The sequence below is a fragment of the Pseudonaja textilis genome, chromosome 7 (assembly GCF_049901715.1).
Source record: "Pseudonaja textilis isolate UNSWEBS1 chromosome 7, rPseTex1.2, whole genome shotgun sequence".
Lineage (NCBI taxonomy): Eukaryota > Metazoa > Chordata > Lepidosauria > Squamata > Elapidae > Pseudonaja > Pseudonaja textilis.
In genome coordinates, this window is record NC_141996.1 from 16,893,878 (window position 1) to 16,919,622 (window position 25,745).

Consider the following 25,745-nt stretch of genomic DNA (forward strand, 5'->3'; position numbering starts at 1 on the left):
CCAGTGGCCATCAAATCTCCACTAGGATGGGGGATTGTAGGAATTGTCAGTGACGACTGGATGCAGGCTCCAACCCAGGCAAATGCCTTAGCACTACCCATTCCAACAGCCTTCAGACGCCCTTTAGCACCATCGAAAACAAGAATGATGTTCCAGCCCAAAAGGCCACCGGCGATCAGTACACTTTCACTAGGACACCCTAAATAGCCACCAAGAACCACCAGACATCCACTAAGATGCTCTACACGGGCATACGCCTATGCAAAACCATTTCCAACAGCTTGCCGACACCCTTTGACACCATGGAAGCAAGAGTACCATTCCAATCCTAAAATGCTGACAGAAGTGACCAGCAGACTTTCACCTTTGCCACCAAGAGTACCTGTACACCCTAAAAGGCCACCAGAGGTGACCAGCAGACTTTCAACTTTGCCACCAAGAGTACCTGTACACCCTAAAAGGCCACCAGAGATGACCAGCAGACTTTCACCTTTGCCACCAAGAGTACCTGTACATCATAAAAGGCCACCAGAGGTGACCAGCAGACTTGCACCAAGAGGCTGAACTTGAAGATTGAACCTCAAGCTTTGCATGCTTTGCTTTGTTTGATGCTTTATTAATGTTTACTGTTTCTCTTAGTTATATAACTGTTTATCTTAGTTATATAGTAATCTGCTATTCATAGTATTACTGTTTACTGCTTATCTTAGTTTATAGTTAATTTTTTTTTCTCTTCTCTTAATAGTGGAATTTACAATTCCAGGCAGGGAGTGTGCTGTCCCAGCCAGTCTATGGGAATTGGATAGTTACTTAGGAATTATGAGCTGTCCCCTTAAGGAATGCATCATGGTATTTTGTTAAAGGTATCCTGGGAAATGTAGTTCATGTCACGTGGCCACATCTGTAATTCTGATTGGTCACTAAATTGACCCTCGAAGGGTTGGGGGAGGTTTTCCTCACTTTTGCCTGAACTCTCTAACTCATGGCAGCTTCTTTCTATCGCTGTGAGATGGGTTAGGAGATAACCATCTTTTACTACAAGGCAGATATACAAAGGATTGGTCATTAAAGAAGAACTTCATCACAAACATGAGTTATGAGGATACCTGATGAACCAATAAATGTAATTTGTTATGGATGTCTTGTTGAGTTATCTATCTGCCTCTGTACAGCTTCAAATCCACCTCTGTGCAGAAGGCAGAAAAGTCCCAAAGCAGCAGTGGGATTCCTACCTGTTCCACTACTGGTTTGGTGATCATGCACCTAATGCACACGCAGATTTCCACACATCAGCTGAGGCCTGCAGTGCCAATTAGCTGAGAGGATAAAGAAAAGCGCAGGGGTGGGTGGGAGAGCCGATCCTTCGATCTTGGAGGCTTTTTTTTTTTTACTACTGGTTTGGTTGAACCGGTCCAAAAGTACTTTTTCAGGAGGCAACTGGACTTCTTCAGCTCTGACAGGATAGTGGGGAATGAAAGGATTTATATTCCTTGTAGACAGCTGGTCATTTGCATCCAGACCTGAAGATGTCAGCCCTGAAGCTGACCTGACCAAAACCATTTTGGAGCTTCAGTGTTGCCACACTGGAGCTGACTGATAGAGGGAGGCGGGGAATAGAGTTGGCTGGGTTTTTGTAGCCAAAATAGAATACTTTCCCCTGGGAACCAAGGACATTCTAACACCTAGCTAGAGAGAGGAGTGACATTACCAGGTGACCGGACGGCACCTTGATTGAACCATGTGACTGATTGTTTGGGGAAGGGGAAAAACTTTTACTTTTAATTAGGTGAAAACCGCAGGAACCTTCAGAGTCAATTTTCACCAGAACTGTGCCAATATGATATATCCGATAAAGTTATTCTTTGAGGAACCTACTTGCCTCCAAGGTTTACTTGCTACGGGTGTATTACTTGGAACCCTGACAGAAGCTTCTTGGATGAGAAGTGAAATGTCTTCAAAAGAAGAAACAAGAAAGTCCAGTTGCCTCCAGAAAAAGCACCTTTGAATCTTATCACTGTTTTCATTTATAAATCTGTTTTTGGAAGTCTGCATCAAAAGAAATCAATAATATAAATAAATAAAATGTAAATAAAAGAGAGTGAATACAGCCCAATCTTGTCTTTTTTGGTGTTACCAACCTGCCCAGGAGAAGAAAAAAAAGAAACAATGGGATGAAAAAGAGCATCTGGGAAAGGAGTTGAGAAGGTTGCAATAATGACCTTGTCTCTGGCAGCAATAGTGGCCATTTGGTGTGAATGTCCATAACATCCTCTCATAATTCCAAATGTGTCCATCTGCCCAGAATGGAAGGTTAACCCTTGCTTCCATTAAACCCTCTTCAAAGAGAACTCCTATCCAGATCAGAAGCAGAGGCAATAAGGAAAGATGAGAAGAGTGATGGAGACCCCCAGCACTCTGCATATGCATGCATACGCTCAAATGCTTGAAATCAAAAAAGGAATTCTAAAGGAATTCTAAACAATCCTGACAATAAAACAGAAAACTGGAAGTCCCTTTCACAAGAAAAGAAAATGTGTAGGAACATGGAAGACAAATTTCTGCCTGCAGCATTTCACGTGGTTCTTAGATGACAACCTTTATCCATGTAAAAGATAAAGATTCCCTCAAGTCAACCTTGACTCCTGCTGATTTCTTTGAAAAGTCCATGTAATTTTATTGGCAACAGTATAAAATGGTTTGCCACTGTCTTCTTAGATGGCTTTTTAAACTTCCCAGTCCAGGCTCCAGCTATGACATTTCCTGCTGGTCTCTATCTAATTTCTAACTTGCTCCAACCCTGGTTTTCTTCCGAGGTCAACCAAGTATAACTGGATGCTTGCTGTAAGATAGAAGCTCTCAAATAACTTAATAGGATACAAAGTGGAATCCATCTCAATAGTCTTTGACAAGTTAGATAATCTGGCAACAAAAGCAAGTTATTTTGTCATGCCAATAGAATACAACCCTTTGTTTCCTCCCCAATAGTAAATAACCACCATTTCTTTAGTAAAATTATATAGTGTTGGGATTTGAGGCACTATTGCAATGAGGCAAATTATCTGCTCTCCCATCAACAGATGACCAGCATCAGAAAGTTCTAGCATCAGAAAGTTCATAACATAGAGTCTGCAGAGACAAATGGCACCTCTTTTCAGCACACTTGCTGGAAATTATAGCTTTGGATAAATAAATTCACAAAACATCTAGTATAAATCCAAGGAGAAGGAGGAGGAGGAAGAGGAGAAGGAGGAGGAGACCCTAGCCCCTAGCCATCTGCATGAAACAACATCACTATTTTGCATTATCACTCTATTTCCAAAACATTAATCCTCAACCATTATAGATTTGAATGTGAGTGAAAGGAAAGGGATGCCTTCCTATGCAGAAGGCATATCTATTATTGTTGTTGGATGGAAACTATATACCACTGTCATTCCATTGCTTCTAAAGAAGAGGCACATTTAGAAGGAAATTATAAGAAAAACAACTCCTACACTTGGAGAGGTAAGCATTGCTTCTCTTTTTGATGCTTGAAGATCATATCAGTCTTGAGTAAACAAAAAACATACCAAGTTTCAAAAAGCAAATTTAGATCAGCCGCCACTATCACCAGAGTAACAGACTATTTTCTGACACTGAATACTCTGTCTGTTACAGTATTCCATTATTATACTGTTTCTTAACCCTGGCAATGATTAGCAGTATGGACTTCAACTCCCAGGATTGATGAACCACAATTTATCGTCAACAACAGCAGACAATAAATGTATGTAAATGCAGACAATTCATACAATTTCTGATGATGTGATGGAATGTAGAAAGAAGACGAATTGCAAGGAGAGTGGAGATGCATTCCAGACGCGTAAGAGGCAACTCAGTCCGGATATTTTATGTGAGAGAAGAGGATGAAGGCAGCCCCTCCTTAATAGTTCCCAGAGAACATGGTAGATGAAAATAATAAAATCCTCAATCTGTCAAGATTCTCTCTATGGGTGAGAAAACAATAAAGAACTCAGCTTGGAAGAATCACCAGATGTCATCTCAGTTTTTGGGCCTGACAGATATCACCCCTACTCCAAATCCACAATTAGTAGAAGCCAATGTTAGCAATTTACCTGCATTTTGATGGGCAGCTTAGGTACACTCAAAAAATAAAGGGAGAAAATAGATGTAAGCCTTTTTAAAAGCTGCATTTTTAAATTCTGCATCAAGCAATTACAGTTGCTCTCAGCAGGAGCCAAATTTACCCTCTCAGGAAATCCTTTAAAAAGAATCCAATGTGTTCTCACAAAAGAAATTAACAAAAGCTCCATCAAAATAAGGCCACATACAAGGCAACCACACTCTCCCATTTGGAGAGGCAGGTGTTTAAATCGAAAGGACCTGATGGGGCAGAAATTCTCCTTGGATGCAGCTAAAAGAAAAGGCAACACAACACGCTGATTCATACTGTGAAGAAAGGAATGGATAAAGAACATGAACTTCATCCCTAAAATTTAAACCACCAATAAAATGCCTTTCATCTTGAAACCTAGGGTCAGCTTGACCAGCTGCCAGCTTCTGCACCATCAGAATAAAAGATTTAAAAGCAACATTCATTTAACCTCACAAAATACAAACAATTCTCCTTAAGCACTGACTGTTTTTACCTGCTTTCCAGCACTATAACTTTTTAAAATCTTCCTCCATCTAATTTTTGGATTCCCAATCAGAGATCTTTACAATTGTTGGAAGAAAAATTCAATCCAGTTCCAAGCCAGGAGAAAGATGCTGGAAATAAAATGGAGGCTGATTGGAAAGAAGGATTCTGTTTATTTGGATGCCAGAAACTTCAGTGACAGCAGCAAATGTTTCTGGGGTGGCTGACCCCCTTGGATTTTTAGAGGGTTCTGAGATGTTCCAGGGAGTTGTGCAATGTAGTGAGCCTTGTGCCTTTTGCTATTGGGGGTAGGTTAATCCTATTATGTCCTAGAGGTCCTGTTCTTTGAATGGGGATGTAAATTCTTAATCCCAGGCTGGGGCAGCTGTGAATGAAAGTGGCTTTTTATAAATAAGCTTGCCCAGCCTTTCTGAATGGATTCAAAATCTGCATTCCTAAAGACCAGTCTCTTCCTCTTGAGACTGTTTTACTATGCAGAAAGACTGGGACTGCTTTCTGCCTTTACGAACATGTTTCTCCATTTCTCCTTTTGGGAACTATAATATTCTTCCTCTTTTAATATTAAGAATAAATAATATTTTAATCTGTTGAGGGAGTGCTTCCTATACAATTATAAAAAGCAGGAGGCTGTAATGGACAGAAGCGAGAGAGAGATTTTGTTCTTAGCTGCATGATTTCTATAGGATGTTTAAGATATTTGGCAATCCACATTTTTTTTTGCTGTTTGGTTAACAAAGACTTCCTAAAAGTGCTGCTCTTCCAATTAATTGGTCTTCAGTTTCCATAAAATACAACTATAATCTACAGACATTATAAAACTGGAGCATTGACATCTAGAAGGCACCAGATTTGGCCCATCACGCCTGTCTGAGTTTATAGGGATATAAGTAAAATAAATGGGAAAGCCAGGCTGAACAAAGATGAGCGTTGGTTTCCTTTGTTTCTATGAGGGAGACACTTAGGCCTAGCACAGAATTACAAATGTCAGGTAATCACCCAAGTCTCTGCGATAAATCTCTCTATAAAAGTTCCAATCCTCAGTCTGCGGCTTTCACAGGAAGCCAAGAATGAGCCATGAGTAGAATAGATGCAGTTAATCCCAGTAATGGTGAAAATCAGTACCTAAAAAGTCAAAAGACCTAGCAATTTATTCAGATATGTCTTATCTGTTCCCATCTCCTGCCTTTATGTCACGAAGAATAATAGTCCCTCTTTCCTCAAGCTTTTCCATTAGGCCCACCTGCAAATAGCTTTCAAAATGGCTTCCCTTTCCAGTTTCATCCTGGGCACAGATAAAACAAAATCTTCTTGCCACCACATAAGTTAGCCTTGGACATTTTCCTGCCTGACCCAAGGTTGGAAAAGATATATGGATGTGTTTGATACACTAAATTACATTATCATTAGGCTAAAGTGAACTTGGATTCCTAAAATGTACCCAGAATGCTCCTTCCTTCTTTTCCCAAGGACTGCCAGGCATGCATTTAAGGCACTTAAATGTGCACACAATTACTGAAGATCCTAGCAATACCATCTACAAAAGTTACTTTTTGCTGCCATCACTAGGATTATGAGAAAAGACATTTTAAAAAGAAGAAAATCAAACTGATTCTTAGTTTTACTATTTGTTATGCTAGCGAGCTGATCGGAGCAGAAACATGGAATGCTCTAAAGTTCAACTCGCATCAGTCCAGTTATGCCAACATAGTTGGTAGCTATGCCAATGTTGTCCAAATGTCAGTCCTGTTTCCTGGGCCATGTCAGGAAACAGACTCCTAAAGAGTCTGTTACTAGTGTTTTCTCCATTTCCCAGGCTTAAAACATGTTTTTGTAAATATCGGGGAATATCGGGTTGGACTTCAAATTCTAGAGAACCATGTACTCTCATGATACAGGAAGGAACTCCTCTGCTGAAATAAATTTTTCTTATATTTTTATTGTAACTTTGGGCCAGACATTATCTCTCAGCTGATATCATCTCACAGAGTTGCTGTTGTTGTGGGGAAAAATTGGAGAAGGTAGGTTCTTGCCATAACTTCATAAACAACTTCAATAACAACAACAACAACAATAATAATGGGATCACATTTTTTTAACAATCCAGAATCCATTAGGGATATGAGTGCAATATAGTAATGGTTAAAATGTTATTTTTCTACCCAGGTAAATGCTTGTTGAAAACTGCATGTTACGCTAATAACTGGTGCATGACCTGGTTGCAGAATTAACCCATTTTCTGGATTTGCAAAATGCCATGAAACACAACGAGCCTGCACTATACTGCAAGTCATAGAATACTGTAACAATATCATGGCCACCTGACCAAGCTTTGTCGGATGTGCTAATGCTATTCCTAGGTTTTCCACCATCTTGTTATAAATGTTAACAATGTATGTTCCACCTTGACCTACTTCCTAGAAAAATTGTTAAAAGGAGAGACAAGACCACAGAACATTGTCTTAGGGTATATAAAGGCAAAGCAGCATACAGATGCAATGCCTTTAAAAAAAGTCAATATGATCACAATTCCAAACACCCTTCTCACAGCCCTAAAAGCAAGTTTTGTGTGGCAGAGATTTTGAGTAAACTAAACGAAATCATTCTGAAAGGACTTGTAGTAGCTTGAACAAGCTTACATCAAAGGCTTGACCAAACCACCAGATGTCCTATGTCAAAGGCTCACTGATGATATCCCAAATAGAGATAAACATAATAGAATGAATCATGCTGATAAATCTGGCAGGTTTAATATGTTCACATTCAGGGCTAGGTCCTAAATGCTGTAGTTAAAATTTAAAAGAATATCAGATCAGTAATCTGTTCCCATCATCAGCTTTTATGTTCAAAATTATTTACCACAGTCCCACTGACACTAATCACTGGACTCCACTCTTAATTTTTACTGAATTTCATTCAACCTCAGGCATCAGGTTTATTTACTTCAAAAATCTGTCTATTTGTGTGGTGGGAGAGAGGGAGGGAGGGAGGGAGAGGGAGAGAGAGAATTAGATTTCAAACACTGACCTGTCATCATGACTTACACTGAAATCAAGAATTTAATTAAATTTGGCTAATATAACCAAAGGGACAAAGGTAAAATTAGTGAAACAAGTAGTTGGGAGGGAAACAATTTCCTGCAGGAAGATAAATGTATTGTGATACCACACAATCCAGATTATATGGTGTCTACTGCTACAACTAAAGAGGCTGAGCTCACTATTTTTCCCCCGGTAATCAAAGAAGTTTTCTGCTTTCTGGTGCTTTATGATGTGAACCAAAGAAGTACATTCAGAAGTGACCAGTCATCATGAATAATGAAAGGATCGGTAATTTAATTAGATGTTAATGCAAGATGATCAACCTTTGGTTTCAGTTCAAAGCTGAGGTTTATTTTTCAACTCAAATTTTATTTTGTGGACAAAAAAAATCTTTAAATGCAGCTCTTATAACGAATTAGTAGAGACTGATGACTTCATTTATTTGCACTCAATTTTAGTTTCATACATAGTCAGACAAAATCTATTATCTTTAATACTCACATGAGTCTTCCAAAATAAAAACGCATGCAATAAATACAAAATAGAGCCAATCCCACCTTAGCCATGAAAGCTATCTGGGTAACTTGGCCAATCACCCCCTCTGAGTCCTACCCACCTCACAACGTTGTTATGGGAAAAATAAGATCAGAAAGGTGTGTTCATCACTTTGAATTATTTGTAAAAATAATAAAGGTGGAAGATAGATAGATAGATAGATAGATAGATAGATAGAGCATGATTTAAAGACTGTGCTGCTCACATTTTTCATCACATTAAGTCAAAGCATTGAGAAATGTGGATCAAACTTCATCTCTATGAATTAGCATTATTTATGGACCATAATCTGGAACAATCATGTTGTTGTGCAAAATCACATTGCAATTTTTTTACTGTGGTTTTAATGCTAAATGGCATCTTTGTGATTTGATTCTATTTTGTATTCAAATTATTTCTTTACATTTGAGATTCTCATTGATATTCAAATAATGTCAGTGCAGTGCAATTTTTTTAAAAAATGATCAATCCTTTTTTCTTTCTTTCCTTTTTTTTTAGCTACTGGAGATGAATTCTTCCCACCCATTTTGGACTTGTAATGGTAAAGGTGCAACTTGCACAGAGTCTATTTTTCACTGCCAATTAATACTTGTCTTTGAAGGATTGTCTGCTTAGTCATGTGATGTACAGGTTTTCGCAAATGCTGATAATATCAAATTTCATTGCTCAAAAGTAATACAGTGTGAAATATGATTTCTAAATTTCCAGTAAGCTCACTCCCCCCATAATGAAAGAGATATCTACTTTTCTTCATCAATCTCTCAATAATTTAGAATTACTCTAAGGTGAATTATTGCAAGTATGCAAATGTTGTTGCTTTTTCTTATGCTCTTCTGTATCCCTCTGGCCACGATTCTTGACTGCCCCAATCTCCTGATTTTTTAAAGCCCTAGAGAGTATAGTAGTTCCCTAAAACACCCTTGCTTGGGATTTAATAAAATTGTTGGAATCAGTCTCTATTGATATACTGTTTGTATCTTCAAATTGAGGAGGTTGAGGTAATAGAATATTGACTTCAAGTCAGAGATTTTAGCTAGCAAGGAATAGCCTAAATATGTATGAGGGCCGGGAATGGGTTTTATTATGTTTGTGTTCAAATGGACCAAATGGACCAGTACTGGTTTTACTATTGAAGGGAATGTTACATGAGAGAAAGATCTCAGAACTCTGCACTTTTTCTATCCTACTATGTGAAAGTATGGCGTGATAGCTTCAAATGACTAAAGACTTGGTGCAAATGGACTTCAAAAGCCCTCTTGGCCTACAGTGCCATCTGTTTTTTGAGGAAGATGGGTCAGTCCGAGAAAATCCACAGGCTGCATATCACTCTTAAATGTAGAAGTGCTTCTCCATACAAGGCTAGTTATGAAAGGTCTTCAGGACCAAGAGCCTCAAATAGCCACAGCTACTTGATCTGGTCAAAACTGACCCTGAGTTCATTCTTCCTCATCTAGCCTTGCAGAGCTTTGAGACACCAGGACAGAACATCATCAACATCACTTGGACAGTCCAAGGTTGTGATGTACAATTAGGTCTCAACAGCAGAGTGATTTTACTAAATCCAGAACTGATATGTAGATGTTAAATGGGAAGGGTGAGAGCTTCAAGCCCTGCGGCACACCACAGTTAAAGCTTGATTTCTTCCTATCTGTCAAAACTTATATCAATTGCAGAAAAAGATGGAGCATTAGTATGCTGCCATATGCCAGTCCTCACAACTGATCCAGAAGGATACCATGATCAACTATATCACTGAAAGACCAAGGAGCACCAGGACTGACCCATCACTTAACGTCCTAGCTCCACCAAAGGTCATCAACAAATTTGATTAATCTTGATCCTATACTCAAGGGGTGTCAAACTCAAGGCCCAGGGCCGAGATCTGGCCCACAGAGCCTCCCTGGAAACAACAAAGGAGTGGCTTGCACTGCCTCTTCCAGTGAAAACAGACTGGGGAGCTCAGTTTTTGGCTGCAACAGCCTCCTGCAACCCTCTGCCAGCAAAAAAATGGGGCTTGGAAGGGCCCCCTCCCAAGTTACATTTTCACTGGCAGAGGGTTGCAGGAAGCCATCACAGCTGAAAACGGAGCTAGCCAGTCCATTTTCGCTGTGGTGCTTGGGCCACCATAGTCACCCCCAACACAAGTGCCATCAAGCTGGAGACGGCCACCCCGGCCATGCCCACTCCAGCCCCCTGAGGTCAAACACAATCCCGATGCAGCCCTCAATGAAATGAGTTTGATACCCCTGCTATACTCTATTCTGCCTTGATCTAGATCCCAATTGAAACAGTTCCAGATAGTCCATTTCCTCCTTTGGAAGCTGCTGTCCTACTATCTTCTCAAGAAATTTCCTAAAAAAAGAAGGCTGGATACCAGATAAAAATTGTCTGGGATCATTGGGTTTAACATCAGCCCCTCGAGGAGGAAATGCATGGGCATCTCTTTTGTGGCTGGAGGAACTATCCTTTCTCTCAAGGAAGATTAGGAAAAGGAATGCACATAACTCTAAAAAAAAAGTCACCATTTGGTCACATTAAGATGAAAGATTGAGATAGTTAGTGAATAATAGAAGGATGATGGAATGTTCTAAATGTGGGACAGACAATTATCAGAAGTATCAAGAAGAAATTTTGGAAAAAAACGATCCTGGAAGAAAAGATAAGAAATTGTCAAGCTAGCCTATTAGCCATGCAAAATCCAGCCAGAGTCCAACTCTATTTGTTTACTCTTGCCAGAATAAACCTATACTTCCCCAAGGTAATGAATATACCCTGGAATATTCTATGGAATGACTACCCTAGACCCATCTCCCTTCCTACAATGCAGTTCTGGATTGTTCTGTCTATAGTCTCACCCTCTCCTCTCCTTGAAATGTGCCCTCTCCTTCTTAAGATGCTGCTCCTTTCTGTAGTCTCTCAGAAATGAAAGAAATGAAATGAACATAAAAATTTCTTGGGCAATAAATTCATCTCCCCAAAAATGAATAGAACAGGGGTCCCCAAACCTGGCAACTTTAAGACTTGTGGACTTCAACTCCCAGAATTCTGCAGCCAGCTATGCTGGGAGTTGAAGTCCACAACTCTTTTTTTATTATTATTATTTTTTTTATTTTTAAAAACAAACATAGACAAACATGAACATAAAGCAACAAATAAAATCTTATTTCAATTATACAGTGTGTTGGCTGGTACATATTTCTTGTGCACAAAATCTATAGTCTTTTCCTCTTAAATTTAAGTTTTCATTCATATTACATTACCCAATGTTCCATATCATATTATATTATTATTACATCATCATTAGACTTTAATTTTAAATCCTTTAGAGCAAATTTAGATTCTTGCTGATTTTAATACATATTATAATTCATTCTGTAGTAATTAATTATAACATATCATTACTATTGTATTATACTTCAATTTCCTAATTTTCTGTTTAGCCATTGATAGAATAAATCCCATATTTTATAAAACTCTTTTTCTTCTTGCTCTCCAATTGCTAATGTTAATCTGTTCATTTCTGCATATTCCATTACTTTCTTAATCACTTCCTCCTCCATCGGAATTTTCTCATTTTTCCAATTTTAGGCAAATACAATTCTAGCTGCAGTTAATACATTAATAATCAAGTATGTCAACTCTCTATTGTAACCTTCAGATAAAATTCCCAATAAAAATATCTCTGGTTTTAGATCTATATGCTGTTTTGTCATTTTTTCAAAACATGTGTGTCTTTTAGTCCAATATCTTTTAGCTTCCACACGTATCCACCACATATGGTAATATGATCCAGGTATCTGATGACATTTTCAACACTTCGCCGATTTGTCCTTGAACATCTTTGCTATTCTTGCAGGGGGTAAATGTCACCTGTAAAACATCTTATACAAATTCTCTTTATAAGCTGTCGACATTGTTAGTTTATAATTTCTAGTTTCTGCCATTTTTCTAGATATATCCCATACCCAAAATTTTCCCCCAAGCAATTATTGTTTCTTTAACTGGTTCTTCTTCTAGTTTCACTCCCAGTAAATAACCATATAATTATTTAATCATCCTCTAATCAGTACCTGTTAAGATTTTATCTAATTCCGTAAATTCTTTGTAAAACCCTTCCGTCTTACTGTCTTTATCATGCCTAGAATGTATTTGCACATATGAATACCAATTCATCTTTATCTCTGAAGTCCACAAGTCTTATAGTTGCCAAGTTTGGGGACCTCTGCAATGGAGTGTAAGAAAAGAAGATGTAGAAATGGCACAAAGTGAAAATAATTACTGTACGTTTCAAAGCGCCACTTAAGCATGTCGGAAGTATGAAAAGGAATGCTTGATAAAATGAAAAACAAAATAAAGAAGTAGTGATTGAGAAAAAAAATTAATACAAAAATAAAGGATTGCTGCAAAAAGAGATGAGAGGAAGGCATTACATAATGATCGTAGACACAGTTGTGAACAGTGTAGTCAAGGAGATCGTGGAACAGTTGATATTAAAAGAGGCAGAGAAAATGGGGCTTAATTTTGATGGAAATGGAAAAAATTGTTCTGGAAGTGTGAGTGACTGGAGCTAAACTAGAAACCTCAAGCTGGGAAAACAGAAGTAAACTTTAAAAGGGATGAAATTATTTGATCTATCAAGGGAATAAGGAAATGCTGGGAGAAGATATGCCAATATGCCAATATGCCAAGATATGCCAAGATATGCCAATATGCCAAGATATGTCAATATGCCAATAGCGATATGCCAAACAATAAGATTTGAACCAAATGTTACCACCGTGTTTCTCACAAAATAAGGGCGTATTATTTTATTTTTTTTGAGTCCTGAAAAATGGCTAGGCCGTCTTTTCGGGGATGACTTAATTTCCTCCCTCTCCTAGAGTGGCCCATACGCACATACCTCTCCATGAGGCCGTTTCTATCGGACAACGAAAGCTCCCCAAAGGCCGAGTCCCCAGCCACTTCGGGGCGAGGCATGGCTGCCCATGTCCCCTTGCCATTAGGCAGTGTCTTTCTGGCGATGGAAGCTCCCTCCACCAGCCACTTTGATCGGCCAATAGAAGTGGCCCCGTGGTGAGGGGAGTGTGCGTGTGCATTCACCCCGAAGCCACTTCTTCCGGCCGATCGAAGTGGCTGGTGACTGCCCTTGGGGAGCTTCCAACGCCCAAAAGATACTGCCTAATGGCGAGGGGACACGGGCAGCCACGCCTCACCCTGAAGCGGCTGGGGACTCTGCCTTCGGGGAGCTTCTATCAGTTGATGTTCTATTGGTAGATCAAGGTATTCTAGCCTAGGCTACCTGCAGGGCACTCCTAAAGGCAAGTTTTCTCCCCACCCACCCCCACCCTTCCCCCCATTTGTCTTCAGCTCGTGTAGTTCTAAGGAACGATGTGAGAAATGGCGGGGAAACGCATGGATTAAATAGGCCTAAATTTTGGGGGTGGGGCTTAATTTCACCTCATGCCTAGAAATCATGCTGGGCCTTCCTACTGGTGGAAGCCATATTGTTGGAGAAACACGGTAATGTTGATATCCAAGAAAAAAAATCAATGAAAAATGTTGAAAATGATAAAGTTGCCAATGTAGACAATTGTTAAAATATAGAAGCTGTTTCCTTTTCAAGTAGCTGTGTGATTTGTTTAACATAAATGTGAAGAAGATTTCTTTCCTGAGGATTGGAAGAATGACATTATTTTTTCTTGTACTGTAAAAAGGGAAATTTTGAAAGAGTGACTGTAGAAATTACAAGAGGATCAGGATTTTTTTAAGTATGGCCAGGAAGATGTGATCAAGAAGTTACAAAGGGTGTCAATCAGCAAAATTAGAATACTGCAGTGTAGCTTTAATCTGGATGGAGGTAGGGCAAATAATACCTGTAAAAACACATAAATTTGACAAAAGAAATGCTATTTTATTTTTGTTCATTTCCAGGAACTATTTATGCTTGATTCATGTAGCTTTTTGCACATGAATGGTGCTGAAAGAAGGTAAGAATGACAGGGTGGATTAAGAAGAAAGCAAAGCATATGCAAGAATAAATGGATTGCTTAAGAAATAGTTGAATACTAAGCAGAGTAATTCAAGGAAGTGCATTGGCCCCTTGGTTTAGTATTTATATGAATACATAAGAAATACTTGCAATTATTTTATAAGTGGACTAGTTGGGATTTGTATATGCATGTACTTTTGTATGCAGACAATATACATTTTTGGCTAAGAAGTCAAACAATTTGCAGCATGATACAATGAGGAATATGATCAGAAAACTGATGTATTAAAGGCCAATGTGGTTGGATTTGACAAGAGTAAATGGACTGGATGATTGCTGGTGATTAATAAATGGGGAAAGCTAGAGCAACAATAGATGAATTTGTGGTTGAAAGTTTTATTAAAGAAGAGGAAATAGATGAAGATATTTTAATACAGAAAAATGCTGGGGGAAAGATAACATGTAGACTGTCACAAAGAATAATGGTAGTCCCGATAGCTGCCAGAAAAGCTAGCGGCAGAGGATGAGGAGGAGGTTGACGGGGAGCCTGGGCCTGCTTTGGAGTCTTTGGAAGGCTCTGATAAGGAAACAGCATCAGAGACAGAGGCAGAGCTGGGGCCTTCTGTCCTCCCCCCAGTAGAGAGGCAGCTGTTTTCGGGGTCTGAACTGAGTTAGGGGGAGGAACAGATGGAGCCCATCCATCTGTTGGGCATATGCGCAGAAAGGAAAGGAAAGGAGAGCAAAGGAAAACAATTGGCTGGCTCTCAGGGAAAAGAAGATATAGATGCTAGCCAGCCCCTCCCTGGCTGAGAAATAAATAGAAGTTACACTGGCACTGAAAAAAGTGACTTATGACCAGTCCTCACATTTACAAGCATTTGCATGGTTGCATGATCAAAATTTAGGTGTTTGCATATACATGCATATACGATAGTATGCATATATGACGGTGGCAACATCTCAAAAGTCATGTGATTGCAATTTGCAACTTTCCCAGTCAGCTTCCAACAAGCAAAGTAAATGGGGAAAACTGAACTCACTTAACAAATATATATCTCATTTAACAACTGCAGTAATTCACTTAACAACCTTGGCATAAAAGCTCACTTAACAACAGCCTTGCTTAGAAATAGACATTCTGGTTCCAATTGTGGTTGTAAGTCAAGAACTACCCGTATATCAGGGTTTCCCGACCTTAGCCATTTCCAGATATGGTACATGGATTTCAACTCTACAGAATTCCACAGCCAGCATAGAATGAGAATTCTGAGAGTTGAAATCCTCTCACCTTCAATTTGCCAAGATTGGGAAACACTGCTGTAAATGAATTAATGTAGATTGAATACAGAAGTGTATGGCCAGTACAAAGCAAGTACAGAGAGGTGGTTTGCTTATAGAGGGAGTATGAATGAGAAATGCATCACAAAACAAATACAAGAAGAATGAGTGAGCTGCGATGAAAAGAAAGTTTGAGAAAGTCATGGTTGGATGCTGTTGATAAGATCCTGTAAAGAGTGAAAAGTTTAAAGAACAAAGAACAGGCGACATGGAAATTTGCAGAACAATCAACAATCAATAGAAGTATGTTCTATTTGCCAGGATAGAAATGTACAGAGGTATAATGGCTGGATTTACAATATTGAAATCTAATGTAAACAACAACTGCTATGTCTACTCTGTTATCAGAAAAGTTGGCTCACTATTTCTTTCTATCCTTTCCATAACAGTCCATAACATAACAGGAGGAGGCAGCAAATAATTGTGCCAGATATTGCATAATCAAACCTAGATAGTCCAGATGAGATCTTAAATCAGTTTATATCAGGCACAAGAACCCAATATTCACTCATGAGAACTTCTCCTGTGAAAAGGATTGTAGTTTTTCCATCAGATTAAGTGAGAATGGCAGGTGGAAAAATCTATAAAGATTCTAAATTCGGCCAGGAACGAATCTTTTTCCATGAGCACTACCATGATGGACAGAAAGCACTGACCCTCAGTTTCCAGCTAGTTCCCACATACCATCAAGCATCTCTTGACCTTTCATTAAGTTGTTTTGCACCCCAAACCAGGATGTGACTTCTTTGAAAATCTTTGTTTCGAATGATGCACAAGTCCTAAATGAGAAGTCCAATGGAAAATTGCCACATAATATTGCGCTGCTAAAATGTAAAATTAGATGGTCAGAAACAAAGGCAACAAAAATCTTATCTTTAAAAAAAAACATAGTAGAGATTCCTTTCCAGCTTCAATACTTCTGAATGTAGCTTATATATTCTATAGGAGCCCTGGTGGCTTAGTGGTTAGAATACAGTGCTGCCAGCTAATTCTGCTAACTGACTGCTGCCTGCAATTTTGCAGCTTAAGGTTGGCTTAGCCTTCCATCCTTCTGAGGTGGGTAAAATGAGGACCCAGATTGTTGGGAACAATATGCTGACTGTGTAAACCACTTAGAGAGGGCTGTGAAGCACTGTGAAGCTGTATATAAGTCTAAGTGTTATTGCTATATACATTCCAGAAATTATTCAATTAATTAATTGATGCTAAAATCACTCACAGCTTTGGCTGCTCACCTCTATGAAAGGTGCAATGGAAGGAAGATGGGCAGATAGAAGCAAAACATATTAATTTGTGTTAAATTTGTGTTTTTACTCGTGGATAATCTTTAACCTCAGATACAGGTAGTCCTCAACTTACAACCACAATTCAGCCCAAAATTTATCTTGCTAAGTGAAAAATTTGTTAAGTGAGTTTTGCCCCATTTTACGACTTTTCTTGTTAGGTGATAAAATTAATAACACGTTGTTGAGTGAATTTGGTTTCCCCGTTGACTTTGCTTGTCAGAAGGTTACAAAAACTGACTCCGGGACCCCAGGACAATGCAACCGTCCTAAATGAGAGTCAGTTGTCAAGCATCCGAATGTAAATCACATGACCATGGGGATGCTGCAACGATCATAAGTGTGAAAAATGGTCATAAGTTGGTTTCTCAGTGCCATTTTAACTTCGAACGGTCACTAAATAAACTGATGTAAATTGGGAACCACCTGTACTAGCATGGGTATAATAACTGGAGTTACCATATCTGAGCTGCAGAGAAATTCATTAATCCTTTATTGTCATTTAGAGTTTTCCAACCTAGATACAATTGCTTTATGTGCATTGAGAAATGTAAACAGAAGTTACTTCCTGCCCTGCAACTCACATAATGTACTGTTGCTCACGCTGCTGCTGGCCAGCTGAGAGAGCCTCCTAGGAACTGGGATATTCCACCTCAAATGTGCATATTTATGTTATCGGATCTGTGCAATATGGTCTTGCACAGATTATAGTGCCAATATGTTGTCCCATTATGTGTTTATATCAAGGCAGATATCTAGAAAAGCCAATAAGGGTAGAATGTTTAAGCTGCCCACCCTGTTTTCTTACCATGCTCAAGTATGATTTATTTTTTTCTGTTGTTCTGTTCACTGAAGTCAATGGCCAGGAACTGAGAGTTATAGGAAACCCAAGATAATATTTGTTAAAGTGGTTTTCCTGCTATGAATGAAAGTGTCTCTCTGATCACTTGAAATACTGAAACATACTTTGGATTGTCTCCTTCAGTTATGGGTCCAGGACAATTTTCTCATAGTTCCACTCCCCAGAATTAGCCATGCAAATAATTTAACCTACAGATTTTCCAGACCCACAAAATACCTATTTGTCCTTAATATATCAAGGCAGCTTTGAACCCAATCCTAAACACATATACTCAAAAGAAAATCATATTATGGTCAATAGAATTAACTTCATAGTAGATACACTGTCTTCTGAATTTAAAAGACATTCTTTTTATAAACAGAATTATTTGTGGATTCTATTTTTGCTTCACTGGAAATAACCTACATTAAATACATTGGAGCTTACATCAAATCAACATATTTAGGAGGCAGTTCAAACTTCGACTGCCCTCTTCAACCAATATTTAACTCCCAAAGCTATTAAATGTAATCCTCAGTACATTCATTTACAAGTTATTTCCACTGAGTTGAGCTTGTAAACCCAAAGGGGAAGTTTCAGTGCATAGCATAAATCACCCAGGATTTCACATTACCTATGACAACAGAACTTGCGTACTGATTAAATAACTGAATTACTAACTAAGAAGCGCTCAGTTCAAATCATACCCGTTGCAATTTATTAGTCCAATTTCTACATAGCATTAAGCCATGAACAAACTCAAGTTGAATTTTCCTTCTCTTATTTCTCCATCATTTCACACAGTCCAGGGGTGGGATGCTACCGGTTCTGCCCATCTCTATAGGACCAGTAATTCTGAAGAGCAGCAGACACCGAACCAGTTCTGTGTTTGCTGCTGTTTAGCCCAGCTGCCCACTTGGGCTCTTACCGGTCCTTTATTTCCTGCTTTTTCAACCTCAGCTGCTTTGCGCAGGACAGCTCAGGTTAAAAAGGCAGGAAAAAAGAGGCTTTTCAAATGCTGTGCACCTGCGCGCAAAACGTAGTCGCCGAACTGGTAGTAACACCGGTTGAATCCCACCCCTGACACAGTCCAAAATTCATCACCTTCTCTTCGCTACAAACCATAATTTTCCAAAAAAGGCAACCTAGGCTACACTTCAAAGCAGGACACAGCTTGAATCTTGATCCTTTATATTTTAATATGGAACGGCAAATGATACAAAAAATAGCTCATTTTATGCATTCAAAACTACATAAAGCGTATAAAGCAATTTTAAGAGATGAAAGAACTAAAAAAAATATCCGTTATTAAATGTAATGAAAAGCTGTAGCAAAAAAAATCTTTCTAGTGACAGAGAGTTGCAATAGCTATTACTTTATGGAAATAAATTGTAAAGAAAGGCTACAAGAGTCTGTGGTTTCAGTTTCAATATGAAAAATCAATTTATAATCTGAGAAGTAGAACAAGAAAAAGACTAAGAGACCACAACTATTAATAGAATGTTCTTGACTTAATCTGTGCTTGCTTTGTCAGATTACCAGTAAAATATAAATATTCCCCAGAATCTGAAAATCTACATGTATTTCTAAAATCATCTTGTTACAATTAGCTTAATGATCCCCAAAAGTGTGAAAATATAATTGCTAAATCTGGAAGTGCTAGAGAGCTTGAAATAATATGTTTCTTCAAATCTCTTTAAATGTGCTGTTGAAAAAAAAAATCACTAAAATCATGCCATTGCTTTATTAAGCAATTTAATTATTTTTCAAAAATACGACAAAAGTCAGTTGGGATTCTTCCATCCAATATTGCAGCATCAGCTGTGGGTCTGCCTATGCAGAAAGAGGGGAAAAATATTAATGAAATTCTATTTATACTGAACTATCTAACAGGCTATAAAGAAAATTATCTCTGTCTTCAACCCATTGGTAATTCTCCTTATCTTTCCTGATGTACCCTATTGAATATAAACTTGTCATCATGAATAGAATGAAAATGTCAAAAGCAAAACGGAACCCTTTCCTTTGATAGGCTAACAATACGACCAAGTTCAGATACAAATCTTTTCAAAATATCAGGAGGTTGGTTACAGATGACAAATCACACAGATTCCTATCACTTACAGGCAATACATTGGCCCACAGTACATAAGTTTGTTTTATACAGCAATTTCTCAGGTCTAACAAAAATAGCATGCGTGAATCTATTCTGCACCCAACTTTTCTGAAAAAAATACTTCTCATATCTAGCATTAAAAATATTTCTAATATCTTTTTACCAAAATCACACTCCACTTGGGACTATCCAAATTTCACCGCATGAAAATTTTCTTGTGGCCTAGAGCTTTTTTTCTGGAAGTTTTTTCTGGAGTTTTTTTTTTTTCATCTAAAAATATTTCATGAAAAGTCAAAATTAAAAGTAAACGTCAGTGTAAATGCCATTATATTTGTAGGGAAGGGAATAAAGGTAATCTAATTTACTATACGTCTGTCTGAAGTCAGAAATTAAAATTAAGCTACCAACTTGTTACTGTTGGCATATATAATGGCTTCTCTCCATGTTCAAAATTAAAAATTTGGATATCCTCATGATTTTACTACCTCCAACATGAACTATTCTAAAAGAGATTGAAAAAATCAGTGATCCTCTTAAAGTAAATATCTAAGATCTGTTGGTCATGAGAAGACTACGCATTGTTCAATAATGTGAAAACCCAAACACTGCAGGAGAGAGTCACATTTGCACTTCTGGACACAACCGATCAACATGTATCATATTGCATAGATTATTAAAAAACCAACTTTTAACTCCAAATGAAATTGATTCATAGTTTTTACAGGTACTAATTTCACCTTTAATGTATTGTACTTCATAAAATATCATGCAATAAGCTTCACAAAAGAAAATGGAAGATGATGGATGCACTATGGATCGCTATGCAAGATACATCCTCCAGTCTTTCTACGCAGTTATCTAAAGAGGTTTTTATTTTCATTGTCAGTGCATCAAAATTGCTCTAATATGATTGATTTCAGATTCCTATCCAACCAAGAAACTGTTGAATATTCCCCAACTACAGTAAATAGTTGGGGGATTTCTCAGTGATATACCATAAAAGGGCATGCCAACTATGGGGTGGAGAGAGACATTAAACTGGGGCTAATCTGGTCGCTTTCCAGATGACTTCAGGCAACCAGCATTAAACTAATCCCCATAGTTTTATCAGTTCTGCCTCTTTGCAATAGGGATAGAGTGGTTTTTACAAAGAAGGCAGTAGTATATCCCAGGGATGAATTATATAACCGACAACAGATTCTGGAACTATGTATAGGTGCCATATAATTGTAGCTATTTTATTTTTAGCTCTTGTGATAGTGCTTATTAGTAGAAATGTTGCAGAAACATTTCCTACTTCCCTGCTCCAAATTGCCCTTCTCCAGCTGCTTATATTCTATCTGGATGGATGGATGGACGGGTGGACGGAGAGATGGACGGATGGATAGATGGTTTACACACACACACACACACACACACACACACACACAGAGTGCAAGGAAGAACCCCACAGGAACTCAATGAGAATTAAAGCACATTCAACAGACTCAGAAAATCAGCTAACTTTTGGCAAAAAGGGTTGAAAGCAGATGGGAGGGGAGAATTAAACAGAGTATTTTGGGGAGAAAGACGGGCTGGCATTTTACTCCAGCATTTGGTTGTAAGGAGCATAAATATTTACTAATTCCAAATAGTGACTCCTTCCAGAACTCATCTCAGTTCCATGTTTTAGGATTCTAAAATCAGGACTTCCCTTCTCTCCTTCCTGCAAAGCTCTTATGATAATTTCTTAGATTCTTCCTTTTTTTGTATTCTAGATAATGTCTCTCTTAGGAACTAGAACCTTTCCTATGGTTCTTTGGTATCTGGATGAGATTCCTAGCAACATCTTCTAAAAGTAATCATACTGGCTTTTTGTAGCATGGTCTTGAAGCCACAAAAATAACCAATAGCTGGACTAAAATGGTGGGAACGATCGGATATTGTTGAGCAAAATTACAAGAGTTGCAATGAACAAGTTTATAATCTATGGCAATTAAAAGAGCAAAGGGCAGTTTCTTATGCATGGGACTTTTCTCATACGATAAATGAACATCTCTAGAGAATACAGGCTAAAACCGATGGCATTACATAAAACATAGCAGTATGCAACCAAGCTGTATTTGGCCATTTCTTTCCCTAGGAGAAACAAACAAGTTCAGAATTCAAAGCAGCTTGGCACAAACCATATGGAATAGCCAAGAGATAACGGGAAACAAATTACTTTTCCATCTTTAGACTTTTTTTAATGATGTGGGGGGGAAACATAATTCCAGTCAGGAGTAGAAGTCAATGCAAGACTCCACAGCTGGAAAGGATCAAGCTGAATTAGAGTCCTTCCAAGATCTCTGTTGGAATGGGATGAACCAATAAATGAAAGGATTAGCAGCCAAGATTGGAGAGAAAAGGGAAACAAGAAGGAACCAGCAATTATGGTAAAAGGCTGAAGTTGGGTAGAGAAAATTCTTAAGTTATCTTTGATAAGAAGTGTGGGAAACAACAAGCCTTGTGATCCAAGAAGTGAAAATAAACTTTGGAAAGAGGAAAAGAAGGGCTGTGTTCTATTGGAAGATGATTCATGGGAAGTAAACATCTAAGCCATGTTCTCTCAGTGTTCTCATAAGAACACTACAGCATGGTAAGACAATAAACAAACCTGTCTGAGTCAGATTATATGTGTCACAGCAGAATCAGAGAACAGTATGTTGGACTAACCACTCACAGGCCATGGGGAGTCTTACAAACAGCAAAGGAGGACCAAGGAAAAAGCTCTGTAGAATGGACCAAAAGGCCTATCTGGACCGACATTCTGCTATTCATTATCTAGATTTCTCTAGAAAGCTTTTGTGCAGAATAGAAGCTTGGGAAGGAAAGCTATGAAACAGTCATACTTCCGTGCCACAAGTATTGAGTAAAAACTCGGTCTGAACTTACAGGCTTTCTTTTCATTTTATTTTTATTTTTTTCTGTAGGGTTCATGTGGGAGATTTCTCAAGAGAGTAATCCCACTTAGGATGGTAAGGGAGCAGTAGAAGAATCAAATTTTTTGGAATAAATACCGAAAGCAGCATTTGCATTCCTCACCTTTGGGTGTCTTCTGGAGAGATGTAATGCTGCCAATTAAAAGATGTCAATTAAAGGTGACATTTATTCCCTCCTTTCTCTCCCCCCCCCCCCCAAATAAGGAACTTGATGTGCAAATTTTGGAAGGGAACAAAGAAAATGCAACAAGAAAAGATGAGGTTATAAGGAGAGGGGAGGGGGCAACCTTTGGAAAATTCCATAAAGAAAACCAGAGGCTGCATGAGAAGGGAATCCTCCGAAATAATTCTGGATGGAGATACTTCGAAAGGTCTGGGGATTCCTGACGTTTCCGACCACTTTTGGTCGGAGTCCGCAGGAAGAGCAAGTGCCCAAACATCTGGAACCAGAGGAAGATCCTTCAACTCAACCGGGAGGGTCAGCAGGGGTGGCGAAGGGAGCGGGCAAGGGGGACACCTGCGCGAGGGACAACAACCTGTGGCCGCGCTTTGAAAGTCCGCATCGTGGGAAAGAGTGGGCGAAGGGGGGGGGCGGGGTGCTCCGAGATTTTCAACGGCGGGTCGAGCGCTCCTCTTCCGCAGCGAGCCCAGGTTGGATCATCCTGACGGCGCCAGCCAGAGCTCGCGTGTCCCCCTTCCCAACGCCAAAACCAGCCCGCCGGGCGTCCTGCCTTTCCTCCTGGTCAGCCTCCTCCTTCTGCCGGATGGGCTCGTACGCAGTCCGCCAACCCGGCTCGCCTGCCTGCCTACCTGCCTGCCTGCCAGCCTACCTACCTGGCTGCCCACCTGCCTTGCCCGCACTAGCGATCGCGGCGGCCCGGGAGAGGAGTGGGGGGTGGGTGGGTGTTGGTAGGGAAATAAGGCGCATTTACCGTGGGGGCGGCGAGGCGGCTGATGCTCTCGCCCAGGGAGTCGAGGTTGACCCGCCTTCTGCGAGGAGCCCTCCGGGAACCCGCGGGGACCGGGCCGGGGAGACCCGCCGCAGCCGCCGCAGCCTCCGGCGGCGGGGGAACGGTAGCCACCGGAGTGGTGGCCCCGGACTGGGCAGCGGGGCTCCGGCTGCCGTTCCAGAGAAGCCTGGCCACGGGGCACTCGCCTTCCTCCTCCGGGCTGGTCTCCAGGTAGTCCGAACCGAGCGAGCTGAAGGATTCTGAGGAGATCTTTCGCCGGGACATGCTGGCGGAGGAGGAAGCATCAGCCGGAGTGGGGCTTCAGAGAGACGGCGGAGCGGCAAGGGAATCCCGCAGGGCGGCGGAGCCGGCTAGGCTGTTCATGGTCCAGGACGCATCGGAGCGCTTTCTTATTTTATTTTATTTTTTTCTTATTATTATTATTATTTTCTTCCCCTTGCCCGGAGGCTCCACGCGCGCTGCCTTCGCGCCGCCGCCCGGCTGAGAGCATTTAAAGGCGACGCCTCCGTCCGCTGCCCTCCTTCTCTGCCCGGCGCTGCCTCCCTTTTTCTTCCCTCCTCCGGCCCTGCTGCCGCCGCCGCCGCCAATGCTGCCGCCTGCCTGCCTGCCTCCCCGGGTCGCTTGGCCCGCCTCCCCCGCGCCTCCGCGGCCGTCACGTGCTCGCCGCGGGAAGGTGCGCCTCGCCTCTGTCGCCAAATTTAAAAGAGAAGCGTCGGGCCGCGGAGCTCCCTCCGGCTCCCGAGGCCTTGGCTTTGCGAAGACCGGGGCTGCGCAGGGAGAAGCCGACGGGGTTGCTCTGCTCTCGGGGGAGAGAGGGGAGGCGGCCGGGGGCAGGCCAAGAGTCATCCGCAAGCTGGTTCACGGGTTGAAGTAGCGCCCAGGCGGGAAGGCAGATAATAGATAATCAGAGTTGGAAGGTGCCTTGTAGGTCATCTAGTCCAACCCCCACCACCCGCCCAAGCGGGAGACCCTACACCATTTCTGACATATGGCAGTCCAATATCTTCTTGAAGGTCTCAAGTGATGGCACTCCCACAATTTCTGAGGGCAAGCTGTTCCATTTGTTGATTGTTCCCACTGTCAGAAAGTTTCTCCTTATTTCCAGATTAAATCTCTCCTTGTTCAGTTTCCATCCATTATTCCTTGTCTGGCCTTCAGGTGCTTTGGAGAATAGCTTGACCCCTTCCTCCTCCCTGTGGAAGCCCCTCAAATATTGGAAGACCGCTATCATGTCTCCCCTAGTCCTTCTCTTTACTAGACTAGTCAAGCCCAGTTCCTGCAACCGTTCGTTGTATGTTTTAGCTTCCAGTCCCCCAATCATCCTGGTTGCTCTTCTCTGTACTATTTCTAGAGTCTCAACATCTTTTTTATAAGGCTTCGACCCCAAGCAAGGCTTGCCCGTCTGGATGGGTCCGACATGGTCTAGCAACGTAACGGCGCTGGTACTGATCCTGCCTAGCACTTCAAGATCAGGAATTGGACTTTGCCATTTGCCCTGCTGTATTTAAGGGTTCTTGTATCCTCCACACACACACACACACACACACACATATAAAAGGGGAGCAGAAGAAGCTTCCTGGATGAGAAGTGAAACGTTTTCAAAGAAAAAACGGAAAGTCCAGTTGACTCTTGAAAAAAAAAAGTACCATGACCTTGGGTGACTGAGAATCTCCATAGACATTTATCAGATGTTTTTATTTATTTATTTAATAAATAGACTGGTAAAAACCTTTTTTTTTAAAAAATCTTGGCTTTCCTAATACTCGATGATAGAACCTATAGCTTGAGATCCCAAATGTGCTTTTTCAAGAAGCAGCTGGACTTTCTCTGCTTTTCCTTGAAGACATTTCATTTCTCATCCAAGAAGCTTCTTCGGTTGTGGCTCAGAAGAAACTTCTTGGATGTCTTCAAGGAAGTCTTCAAGGAAAAACAAAGGAAGTCCAGTTGCCTCTTGAAAAAAAAGCACTTTTGGGACAATCGTGACCTGGAGGACT

At 40.3% G+C, this 25,745-nt stretch overlaps 1 protein-coding gene across 1 annotated transcript in view; it reads right to left on the bottom strand.

Moving 5' to 3' along the window:
- GUCY1A2 (guanylate cyclase 1 soluble subunit alpha 2) overlaps positions 1-24,388 on the bottom strand; it is a 190,505-nt gene extending 166,117 nt beyond the window's left edge. The window contains exon 1 of the mRNA XM_026706919.2: positions 23,713-24,388. Coding sequence (XP_026562704.1) covers positions 23,713-24,015 — 303 coding nt within the window. The 5' untranslated portion in view covers positions 24,016-24,388. The remainder of the gene's footprint in view (positions 1-23,712) is intronic.
- Between the last annotated feature and the right edge of the window lie 1,357 nt (positions 24,389-25,745).